Source organism: Silurus aristotelis, assembly GCF_946808225.1.
Source record: "Silurus aristotelis genome assembly, chromosome: 4".
Lineage (NCBI taxonomy): Eukaryota > Metazoa > Chordata > Actinopteri > Siluriformes > Siluridae > Silurus > Silurus aristotelis.
Genome location: NC_139577.1, coordinates 22,668,821 through 22,681,469, shown reverse-complemented (window position 1 = coordinate 22,681,469; position 12,649 = coordinate 22,668,821). Strand labels below are relative to the sequence as shown.

The 12,649-nt window shown below is 38.8% G+C and overlaps 1 protein-coding gene and 1 long non-coding RNA gene across 10 annotated transcripts in view; one reads left to right on the top strand and one right to left on the bottom strand.

Annotated features, from left to right (window-relative positions):
• LOC310724441 overlaps nt 1-12,649 on the top strand; it is a 158,360-nt gene that overhangs the window by 28,370 nt on the left and 117,341 nt on the right. The window lies entirely within an intron of this gene.
• Nucleotides 1-12,649, bottom strand: part of klc1b (kinesin light chain 1b) — a 37,396-nt gene that overhangs the window by 23,926 nt on the left and 821 nt on the right. For 6 of the 9 annotated variants that reach the window (XM_083538370.1, XM_083538364.1, XM_083538368.1 and 3 more), the window contains exons 2-6: nt 2,497-2,764; nt 1,876-2,106; nt 599-677; nt 275-503; nt 32-119 (exon numbers count right to left, since the gene is read on the bottom strand). In XM_083538370.1, coding sequence (XP_083394496.1) covers nt 32-119; nt 275-503; nt 599-677; nt 1,876-2,106; nt 2,497-2,745 — 876 coding nt within the window. In that variant the 5' untranslated portion in view covers nt 2,746-2,764. Of the gene's footprint in view, nt 1-31; nt 120-274; nt 504-598; nt 678-1,875; nt 2,107-2,496; nt 2,765-8,348; nt 11,971-12,649 lie in introns of those variants that run through there. The other 3 variants (XM_083538365.1, XM_083538367.1, XM_083538372.1) reach the window with 2 other exon arrangements.

Genomic DNA, 12,649 nt, shown 5'->3' with positions numbered 1-12,649 from the left:
ACTGGAAGGGTAACGTTTATAGCTCACTTACAGCAGGATGATCTTTGCCAAGAGTTTTCTCCCTGATGGACAGAGCATCATTGAGCAGGTGTGCTGCCTCTTTATATTTGTTCTGATCCCTGAGAGTGGCAAAGGAAATGATGACTATCAGGGGCTCAGTGGTATTGCATTAGCAACATAACAGTGTCAGAAGCAATCAGAAAGACTTAAATGTCTTAAAAGTTAGAATATATCAGTATAACTTAAAAAATAAAGACAGAGTTTTGCTACAAACCTGTACACCAGAGCGAGGATGTTGAGCATGGTGGCAACGTCGGGATGATCATGGCCAGAGGTTTTCTCCAGGTCTTCCAGAGCTTGTTTGCACAGTGGCACTGCTACCTCATATCTACCTTGAGAGGCGTACTGGATTACCAGGTTGTGAAGGGTTCGGAGGCGGGCTGGGATCTCATATCCTCCCTGCTGTGCTGCTGCCACGGCTGCACTGTTGTGCTGGTGCTGCACTGGAGGGGGAGAAAAATGTCACTTCTATATGAGGAAACACAAAGCAATCTGACTGTTTTCATGAACAAAAAAAATTGATAAGTTATTCACTTACTTCCCTGGCCTTGTTCCTCATCATCATTAGGGAAAAGATCATCCAGAGTGTCTTTAGGTGGGTCACCGTCTTTTTCCTCCTGGAATGTCAAATGGCAAAAGAGTGTAAGCCAATTAATCACACACATTAACTTGTTTAACCTGTTTAACCATAATCCACTTTTCTTCCTCTTGGCACAGAGAAAACTGCCTCTTCACAAAAGTAAAACACACCTCAACAAAAGCCTGGAAATAGCTTAAACAATCAACAGTAAACAGAACTTGCCATGAAATTAGAATGAGAAGCTCGGCCATCCAATATTTAAAATCTTTTCACTTAGTGAATATGATCGAAACATAAAATGACAACTGTGTCCAATTACAACCAAATGTGTTTTGACAGCTTGCCATAAAAATGACAACACAACGTAGTAACATATCAAATTATTTTTGCCTTTTTTTTGTTTTTTTCTGGTCAAATGTTAGGTCACTGACAGAATGGAAACATGCACCTGACATTACGCAAGCACGCATTTAACGGTTTCCTTTTCAAAGTATGCAAAAATGCTGAATAACATCCTCTTGTCAGATCTAATTTACATGCTTTATCTCAATTCTGACAGGCAATATTAAAAAAAGCTGCATTTCTTATGGAAGGTGTTCTTGGCAGTTTCTCACAGGTTATAAAAGAGAAATGGTTAAAGCCTTAAAAAAAATTGAGGAGCGCTGCCACAGTATACAGCTCTAGAGTCTCTGCTTTTACCTGAGTACAGTGCTTATGTAAGCAGCACTCTACCAACACGAGGAAGGTAAAGCACAAAGTCAAAACGCAGAAGCCAGAGAGTACGCCTGAACTAAATCACTAACTACTGATAAACAAATGTACTGCTATCTAACCAAATTAGAGTGGAATTTCAACCACTCCCTATAACAAATATGAACCATGGGCTGGTCTGTTCACATGCAGAATACAAACTAGTGAATATGTCAGCATTAATACTGGACGCTATGATAAAAAATGTATAACGCAATACATACTGATTTATTCATATTTTCTTCTTTCCTAAATAGTGTTCTATTTAGGTTCCAAGTTTAGATTTCTTCTCAGACAGTATCCTTAATATCCAAACTCAGTGTGTCAAGTTTATCGCACTCTTCATACAAACTGTTTCTCCCTTATTTTCCCTATTTGCAACATTGTTCATGGACAGAATTTATATCATAGCACAGACAAATTGCCATCCATTTTTTAAATTATTATTATTTTATTCAACCAAATAAAAAAATTGTTTCTCTTACCGAGGGCGATACATCTTCATCATACTTTTTGAGTTGATTCATGAACTCCAGGTGCTTTTTCTCCTCCTCCAGCTGGGCCACACTTTGTTCACTCTTCTGCAGTTTCTGCTGCGTGTTGGCCAACTCATCCCGCAGCCACTGGTTCTCCTGGCACAGACGCCGCACCTGCGCCCGCAACTTCTGCTTCTCTGACTCCACGGCATTAAGGTGATTGGACAGAGCCATCATAACCTGCACACGGACACACACGGACACACACGGACACACACGGACACACACGGACACACACGGACACACACGGACACACACGGACACACACGGACACACACGGACACACACGGACACACACACAAACAGGGCAAGGTAAATAAAAAGAGTGAGCGCAAGAAGGATTCAAGACTTGCTTGAAAGAATCAGATATTTAGCCATGACTTTTTTTCCCCAGATGCCAAAAGGTTCCTTATTCTATATTTAGATCAGTTAAGATAGCTCCAAAAACTGTGCAATATTTGTTAAACATCTTGCTTCCAAGTCAAGAACATGCATACATGTATTAGTGGTTTTTTGTTTATACAACAAATGTATTAGTATTTTTTGTTTTTGTCAAAAACACGGGCCAACCTGTGCCTCCCCCAGGCCCAGCTCAATCATCTCCACAGACTTTCGGAGCAAGTTGGACTTCTCATGCACGAGGTTGGCCTCCTCATCTTTTTTCAGGCACTTGATGGTCTCCAGCAGGCTGTGCAGGATAGAGTTGTGCTCACTCTTCAGTGCCTCCAGGCCTTGGATCACCAGCTTAGTGTTTGAAATGATCTCCTCCTGCGTTAGCTTCTCGAGCTTCTCTTCACGTGGATACACCATTGTGGACATCTTCTATCAGAGGGGAAACCTGAAAGCACACAAGACTGTTTACAAAAGACAAGAGCCAGTTAAGCATTCAAACAAAAAATAGCAGTAAAAAACATCAGTTCGAAAAGATGCCACCTCAAAGGGCACATTATAATGAAGAGCTGCCTGATGGGTGATTAAAAGACTTGAAAAAACATGTTATATAAGCATTAAAAGAACAGGAACAATAGCACCTTTGACCTCATTAGGAGCCATATGGAAAAGCTGACATATCACATTCAAAATGAGAACATGAGTTTCAATCTAATTAAGCCTACATGACACTAGGCCCTGGGGGAAAAGGCTTTATAGTTAGTTTTTTTGCTAAATTGGGTAATGGTGAAAAATCACTATTAATTCAATTATTTAAAAAAAAAAACTCTAGCTGAACTGAAAGCCAAAATTAAAAAAAGATTTTTTGATGCAGATAATTTATTAGAGAATCAGAATGATCTTTGCCTCATAACTTTGGAGTCAGGCAAGCTTACTTTTCCTGACACTACATCCAAAATGTTGACTTGCACTTCTATATGTAGTTATGCTTGTACCTTATATGGCATTTGGCAGACAACCTTATGCAAAGCAAATCACAATTATACTATTCAAACAACTAAGCAGCTGAAGGTTAAGGGCCTTGCTCAAGGGCCCAGCAGTGGCAGCTTTGTGTTTCCGGAATATGAACTCAGATCCAGCATCTTAACCACCGAGCTACCCACTTAAGACACGTTTAGTGACTAACTATAGAGAGAAACATCCACCTGGTATTGTATTACCTACATCTGATTAGAACATGCACTATATTGGATAACACGTAAAAAAAATAAAACTTTATTGTATTTCCATAATCAGCGAATTATATTAACCACATTTAACCCATGCATTCCATACCTTCTTACATCTCCCTGAACACGTGTGACTTCTCAAAACACACGTTTTCAACGTATTTTTCACACCTATGATATACCCATGTATCACATACAGTATATCACCAGAATGGGTGAACATGGCAAAGGTTTGAAATGGAGCTTTTATTTCTGAATGTGATAGCTTTATGAGTAAAACCGAAGTATAGAAAACTGGCTGGTTGATTCAAATAACACTTGGTTAAAATGTTTCCCTCCAGATACAATGCTAAACTCTAATGTGATGATCTGATGCTGACGGTGTTTAATTTCCACCCTCTGCTTAAAACCCGCACCACCATGTGCAGTCTGATGATGATGCAGATTAGAGACGACAGGGATGTTAAAGGAAAATCAGAGCGGGTCTATAAACGCACGGCACCAGCTGAACACCATCTGCCACCGGCCCAATCACCCCTTGCACTCATCAACAGAACGTCAGTTATGTCATCTGATTTACAACTGCACCACACCCTTATTGAAATTCAATGCTCTCATTCAAGATGTCCACAAAAGCACAGGAAGCAGAGCCAAGAACAAAACAAGAGAACTGTGAACAACAACAACAACAAAAAAAGAATTACAACTCTGTGGGGGAGAAAACGGATACTTGTGCGCCACTAGACTGGCTTAAAAGCATCCTTTTTTTTGGTCAACAATGTCAAATAATCTAGCAACTGCCTGCACACAGACAGCTTTTCTGAAATGCTACCACTTTAAAGCAGCAATAAAATGTTGCGAATCATCACACTTCTTGTGCTAGCAGCAATGACATGAACTGAGTGATCTATCAGCTTGATGTCAGATATTATAATTTGCCTCATTAAATGCTTCTAGTTGGCAGTAGTTGAACAGCTGTAAAGAACTTCTTCCTGCTCATAATGAGCACATTGAAGTTATTTTCACACGCCTCATTAGAAACGCAGTTAAGAACACAGTACTTATACGATCATGATCGCATCATTTCTCTTAACGCTTGTACCAATGTTTCATTTAGATTGAAAGGCCTGAGCACAAAAATGCAGATTAAACTTCAGGCTGATTGTATAGAGATTAGGAATGAACACACTCCGAACTTCTAAAATAAAAAAAATAAAAACAGTGACCAAAGACACCTACATATGATTGGAAGCAAACTTCATCAGATAGACCAGTGTCATTGTGATTACATGGAGATTATATTTGCTTTGTTTTAATCAAATTCAATTTTGACACAGTTTGCACTGACCTTTAGCGCAACCAATAAGATGACACTTCATACACTATACGACCAAATGTTTCTGGACATCTAACAATTATGCCTTATTAAGTTCTCTTTTCATGTTATTATAACCTTCACATTTTCCACTAGAAGTGTGGAATTTGTAATAATTTAGCTACAAGAGCATTTGTGAGGTCCGTATCCCTATTTATCCCAAATATGTGCAGTGGGGTTGAGTTCAAAGCTCTGTGCAGGCCGTGTCCTCCACTCAAACCTTGGCAAACCATGTCTTTACAGGTCTCAGTTTGTGCACAATGTCATGCTGGTACATGTTTGGGCTTCAAAGTTCCAATAAAAAAAAAAAAAAACGTAATTTTTCTAAACAACGTCGTCCTATAAAACTGTGTGCTTTGTTAGCAACAGTTTGGGGAAGTGTTCTATTGTCCATAAAGTTTACCAAAGTCAAAACAAATCCTGCTTCTGCTTTAGATGCTGGATTTAGAAACATACAAAATGGTCTAGTTCTATTAACAATCAATGCTTTCAAATGTGTCTTGACACCACATCAGCTCTCACACCTATTCTATAAGGCGCTCTTACCTTTAAAGTTTGCAGACACGATGCAATAATCATCTGTAGGTGCCCTAAACACTTCTCACTCATGTATATACAGTACAGACCAAAAGTTTGGACACACCATTCAAAGAGTTTTCTTTATTTTCATGACTATGAAAATTGTAGAGTCACACCGAAGGCATCAAGGGCTATTTGACCAAGAAGGAGAGTGATGGGGTGCTGCGCCAGATGACCTGGCCTCCACAGTCACCGGACCTGAACCCAATCGAGATGGTTTAGGGGTGAGCTGGACCGCAGAGTAAAGGCAAAAGGGCCAACAAGTGGCAAGCATCTCTCGGGGAACTCCTTCAAGACTGTTGGAAGACCATTTCAGGTGACTACCTCTTGAAGCTCATCAAGAGAATGCAAAGCAGTAATCAAAGCAAAAGGTGGATACTTTGAAGAACCTACAATATGACATTTTTCAGTTGTTTCACACTTTTTTGTTATGTATATAATTCCATATATAATTCCACGTGTTAATTCATAGTTTTGATGACTTCAGTGTGAATCTACAATTTTCATAGTCATAAAAATAAAAAAAACTCTTGAAATGAGAAGGTGTGTCCAAACTTTTGGTCTGTACTAATATATATATATATATATATATGCTTAGGCAAACTGGCTTATTTTGAGAAAAGCTTTGTACTAAAATAACGTTTCCTCTCAGCATTACCAAGACTTTCATCATTAAAGCTTCAGCAAGCAACATCAATATATATATATAAATAAAACAACAAAAAAATGCCAAAGGAATTAACTAGACTTCAAGGCACAAGCAACCCTCTAAATGTGTGATCTCTAGTGAATAACAAAAATAAACACACTGTTTCAAGACCCATTACACAAATGTTACTTAATGCACTGTTTTGAAATTATTAGTCATTGGCTGTATGAATCATTGTGACATGACACCAAGCATCATAAACCATTTATTACAGGAAAAAATAAACAATTTACTAAAACAACTGTACGAGCAGTAGCAGGAGAAGAACATGCCAAATGTATAGTATCTTTACACCTAGTAGTGTATTAAGCCGCAGTGATAATTAGGCCACTGATGCATACACTACAAGTCATATTGGGACACACTTCACATATAATCATATAGTATATTTTTCTTTTGCTTAGAAACTTATTTCAACCATAAACTTCGACTACAATCTTCTCAAGACAAGCGTAAAGAGTGGCAACAATGCCCACGTATTCGGCTAATTCTAAAGTAGATTTCAATTAAAGCATGCAGTGAGAAGCATGGCCTGTTTGAGACTGTGAAAAAGCATCCTGAAGCATCCTTGAAGCTTACTCACAAACAAATAAAATGCATGTGCAAAGATTTATCTGGAATGCGGTTATGACCCCATATTAACAAAGTAAGTTACGTATAATTCCACAATAATGGCAAAAAAAACCTACCACAAGCAAATGTGACCAGAAATTCCCCAGGAGCATTGTTCATCTTAATGAACAATGGTGTACAAATTAAAATACCTACAGCACCTGAGAGATTGCATAATTGGAACATAAGATGGATATCATCTTATTTAATCTCACTTTATACAGGATCAGAATCAGGTTTATTACTTAAGTGTGTTGACACACACAAAGAATTTGGTTCCAGCAGTAAGTAAAGACATAAATAACACTACGCATTTAGCTTGAACTATACGAGACAGGAAAAAACAGACTATATGAGACAATACAGACAATGTGAGACAAAATAGACAGTATGATTATTAAATATATAGGATGATATAAAGCCCATGGGCTTATTGTAGAACACTATACTGTAGATTGTATGAAGAACATAGAGGTGCAAAAACCCAATTGCTATGTCCCAAACATTGAAAGTATTGCAGCTTTGAAATGCTGCAGCACAACAGGTATGTTAGAGTTAAAGAATAAACATTTAAATATATACTGTAAAAGAAAATTGTTGTAGTCTTGGCCCAGCATACACTTACTACTGAGAGCAATGCAAGAGTATTCAGAAAATAAATATATTTATAAAAGAAGTCAACTATCCTGCATTTCCTGCTATACTCAGAAGTGTGTGTGTGTGTGTGTGTGTGTGTGTGTGTGTGTGTGTGTGTGTGTGTGTGTGTGTGTGTGTGTGTTCAAATATCGCAAATCACATTTCGAAAATTGTTGAATGCTCAAGATGTTTTGAGGGGCATCAAATAGTTTCTTCCAATTCTATATTAATGCTGCAGCAGAAATACACCGTCAAACATCAAAGGGGTTGCAAATATGATGGTTTGGGTTTACAACCACACACTGAAGACAGAGTGGTGGCAAGGAAAGGATTAAAAGCTTAAATCCAACGCAAACATGAAAAGAACCTTCGAACGAAGAACCATCTACAAGAACTGAATGCATTTGTGTGGCTGTAATCTGCGAGTCCTGAGAGCAACACAGGAAATCTTGGCAAATAGGATTAAATATTGATGCTATTTGTTGATATTTCATTGATGCAGACCATCGCCTGCACACACCTTAATCTGGGGAAGGGAGCTGACATGTCATTCTTTGCAGTATTTTAGGATGTAGAAACGATGACATTTTGCATGGAAGCTATATCTATAAATGGTAAGTTCTGCAATACATACGACAAGAAATCTGTGCAGATAATAAAAAAAAATCAATTAAAGCACAAATTCTTAGCAACAGACGAAAATGTGCTATCTCTGTGTTCTTAAAGGATAAGAAAACACCAGGATATTGTAACTTTGAAAAACAAAAGTAGTTTTACAAGCTATGTATGGTTTTCATTAAGGCATGGGACATAAGCATCACTCAGACTGGGTGTTTACTAGCAATGGCTGCAGCTTGGCAGAAGAAGGTATTAAAAATAAAGGGCAGCTTACCTTAGCGTCAGCACCAGATCCTCATAACAAAACAACGTTGCACGCTGCTGAAACAATGCCTCATACACGGCCAAGCCCTGTCAGCACAGCAACACCATCCACCCCAAATCCCAATAAAAACGTTTGTCTGATCTTAAAGCGAGATGTCGAGACTGTAGAACAGAAAGCATCACCGAGCCATCGGGAGCAGCCCCACCCCTCGGTGTGAGGAGAGGGGGAGGGGAGGGAGCGAGAGCGAGAGAGAGAGAGAAAGGCAGAGAACATAGGCACTGCAGAATTAAAAGGTCCTCACAAAGCAGGCAGATCCACACATCCCAAGTCACCCCTATGCACAAGCTCACATGTATAAACATGCACAGCCAAGTGTAACAGACAGATGAACACATGTACGGAGGAACAGCTGCTTAAGTTTATCTCTGCCAGAGCAAACACTTGCTTGAGGAAAGGGCTGCCCTCGTTTCACAGGAAATTGCTCCCCTGGTCATTTCCTATCATTACAATCCACCAGGCCAAAACCATCTTCGTGGCTTGACTCCTTGCAAAGACAAACTGCTATACTCAGATTACCAATGTGATGCAAAAGTGGTAAGGAAGAAAATAATCTACACAAGCCTGTATTATGGATAGTCACAAAGTCATCAGTCCACTGTTGTCCCCTGTAACCCACTAAAGACAGATGTATGTAAAGGAGTCAGCAGGAGCAGAGCTCATGGATGATTAGGCATAAGAAAATGAGTAAAATGCAAAGCAGATGTGCTCATTTATGCCTAAAAAACCCAATCTGGCATGAGCGTCCTCAGTGTCTTCAGCTCTCAGTAAACCTGTGTTGATGGTGCATCATTTAACATCATCCCCCTTCTCACACTCGTGCTTAATGACCCCTCTGACCTTTGCTCCAATACCAATCATCATGCAGACATTCTTTCTTTTTCCACAGGGCCCCTCTCTCCTCTCTACTCCTTTTACCTTCCTGACAGCTCAGGAGTGCTTTAGGGACACATGATTTAAAGCTGAGCCATGATCCTATGTGACTTTATTCATGTGTCTGAAAGTTTAGGGATGTACACACTACATGAAAGTAGACAGACTACTACACAACTCTTAACCTAGAAAAATCCCTGATGAAGCACAACCGGTGATGTCCATCATGTGATTCTGAAAGAAAATGTTGCCTGTTTTCAAAGAAAACTGGAGGTATAGTACAAGAAAAAGGACATTTGTTTACTGTTTTATACCATGCTGTTTCTATTTTTGATCTTCCTGACAGCCAATCAACTATGGCATGCCAAGATTATTCATAAGAAAGCAATATTATTGTGTTTACATTTTGCCCTCCCTTTCACAGAAACATGTTCATGGATTTGCTGTGATAAATTAGATTTTACTTTCATTGGCTATTTCTTAGCATAGGGGGCTTTCAGAATGTAATTTATTGGCAAAAAAAATGCTTGAAAATAACAGAGCCTTCCTCAAAGACTGAGAAAATCATGAAAATCGAGGCTGCGTGCAGCATGCAGGTTTAGGACCTCGAAGGCTAGAAAAAGCATAGAAAAATATCAGCTGAACAACTAAGAGTTGCTTTCATGAACATGCAAACGTGGTCTGACAAATCTTAAATGTATTTACCAATTTAATCAAAAAATACATTTCATCAGCAATTATAAAGATAAACTGTTACATTTTGAACTGATTGTCAGTGATCCTTATAAAAAACTTCTGGTCGATCACTGCTTATGCTGGAACAGGCATGGGAAAATTAAACACTGGTCTATATTACACACAGGTCAAAGAAGAAAAGTCAAACAAGATGTTGCTTCTCACAGCACACACCAAGAAAGGCGATTATTCTGTACTTTGTCGATGGGGTTGAAGGACAAGTCACATATCCAGATACAGAGAGTAGCAGAGAGGCAGACAGCTGAGTGCGCACGCAGTGAGGGTGCGGTCTGAGCCGATGGACAGCTGAACCAGAGGGAGCAGTGGCCATGACGTGCGACACTACAGCTTCATACACAGCCCCCACCACCACCACCACCACATGCAAATGTCCTGAAGACATGCACTCCAAGCAGTAAAAACACACACACAGCGCCCTGTCAGGAGGACACAGAGCACTCTTTACAAACAACACACTCAGCATGAACACCCTGCACAAAGCACAGGCTCTTCCTGCTCTGCCAGACAAGATGGACGAGCTCTGCAAACGCCCTGCTGTGCTCCGTCACCCTGCCAAGAGGCAGCAGCGCATTGAGTCGCGGCTGTTCACGATGAGAATCGCTACGAGGCTGTGGCAAATAAACAGCTTTTCCTTTGACGTGCATGCACATCCACTTCACATCCAGCTTGTGTGAGTGCGTGTCCAATTAGGAGTTTTTCCACTGCTATTGAAAACAAGTACCAGCCCAAACATGAACCCCCAGATTGTGAGGTTAGGGCTTTTTCGATTCATTACTTTTTTCTATTTAAGAATTATTCTAAGCTCCAATATCAAGAAACCATTTGGAATTACAAGTAAAAAAATATGACTATTTAATAATAGAGATAATGAATGTTCATCGGATAAAAAATATTAAGCTCCAGCCATGCAACATTATTTAATATCATTATTTACTTACCACCAATGTCAAGCTTTGGTATAAATTCTCATGACCCTGCATCATCAAGGTGCTGCTATAAAAGGTGAGGGCTCTCTCTTGAAATTTGTTTACTAGAAAAACCTGCAGTTTGGGTCCTGCACTCTCTGACTGCCCTCTTGCAGCTGCTATCATTCAAAGTTACCACTGTGTGATATGTGATTTCTTATGTGGTGCTTGGCTGAAATCCAGAAGCAATTTTAATCGTATATGGGATTAAATGAACAATGTAAAGCAAAGACAAGGCACACAGATGATCACTATTTAAAAATGGCAACCCAGGTTATTTTCAACCACAAACAAGTGAGCATGGCTCAATCTTTTCTACTGCTCATGCTTTCTGGATGGCTGATATCTAAAATTGATCCAACACCTGGCAAGCCATTTTAATACAAACTATGTGCTGTTGTGTCCATCAACGTCACATGCCTTCATGGAATAAAATATCTCAGTGGAGCATCTTGAAAAATATGTCAAATTGGTACATCTTTATTGTTGATTTAAAAATATGTTTTAAAAAAATAATCTTAAAACGGAAATTGGCCATTGTGTTTTTTACATTTCAAGAATAACCAGTCAATATTTTAGGGCACTTAAAAAAAAAAAAAAAAAAAGGTTAACCTAAAAAAGCTCTGTACATGATTTCTAAGGTAATATATCATCTATGCAAACCCAGGAAAACATTTCAGCAGAATGTGCAGAGTTCTCAAAAAGCAGAAATGACAAGTCTGTGGGGGGAAACGTTTTTTTTTTTTTTTTAAATCTTTTTTTTTTTTTTTAAATCGTTTATCATGGTAGAAATTTCCTCAATATGAACCAGTTCATCTTCTGAAGTACCATCTTCCTCTGTTGTGGATTATCTTAATAGATATTTACATAAATGATGTAGCTGAATGCAGCTCACTGGGCCAAAGATGAGCTACAGAGCTTTTGCATAGATTTCACTCTCTTATTTTTTTCTTTATCTGATCAGTGCTTTACTTATTAAAAAAAACATACTATTTCTTATAATCATGAACACATCGTTAATTGTTAAGCTTTAAAAGGTAACCATTCAGTAAACTTTAGTCAGGTGAACATCTAGGCAGATCAGAACCTTAATAAGAAAGGGAATTTTATGTAACTTGACCTTTATGTAATATTGGCCATTAATAGCACTAAGAATTATACACGTTTAGAGCGACGCTAAAGACAAGCAGAACTGGCTGTTCTCAATACTTAATGCATGCTACACTATTCCTTTAAGATAATCATAATCGAAGCCTAATATTAGAGTCACTTGTACATGTGAGGTATGATTTTTAAAGCAGTACAATGCTTTCAAGTCTTCTTACATATACAAAGAGAACATATGAACATATGACAACCAGTTTTGGAGTATTTTCATGTTTTTCTAACAAGAGCTTCATTCAACTAATCGGATCATTAAAATGGGTTTAAAAAAAGGGTGTCTTGGAGCAGGAAGAGACCAAATTGTACAGGACAGATGATCCACTAGAACCATGTATTAGATGACGTGACCTCGGGTTTAACCTAATGGTAGTGGACAAATTACGTGACCCCCCACAGCACAGTCTAATACCGATGGTGGTGGTGGTTTGGTCTCAACACACCTTCACTATTTGTTCGTTGAAGTCCACAATGAGTCTGTGACTTTTCTAATGCTGT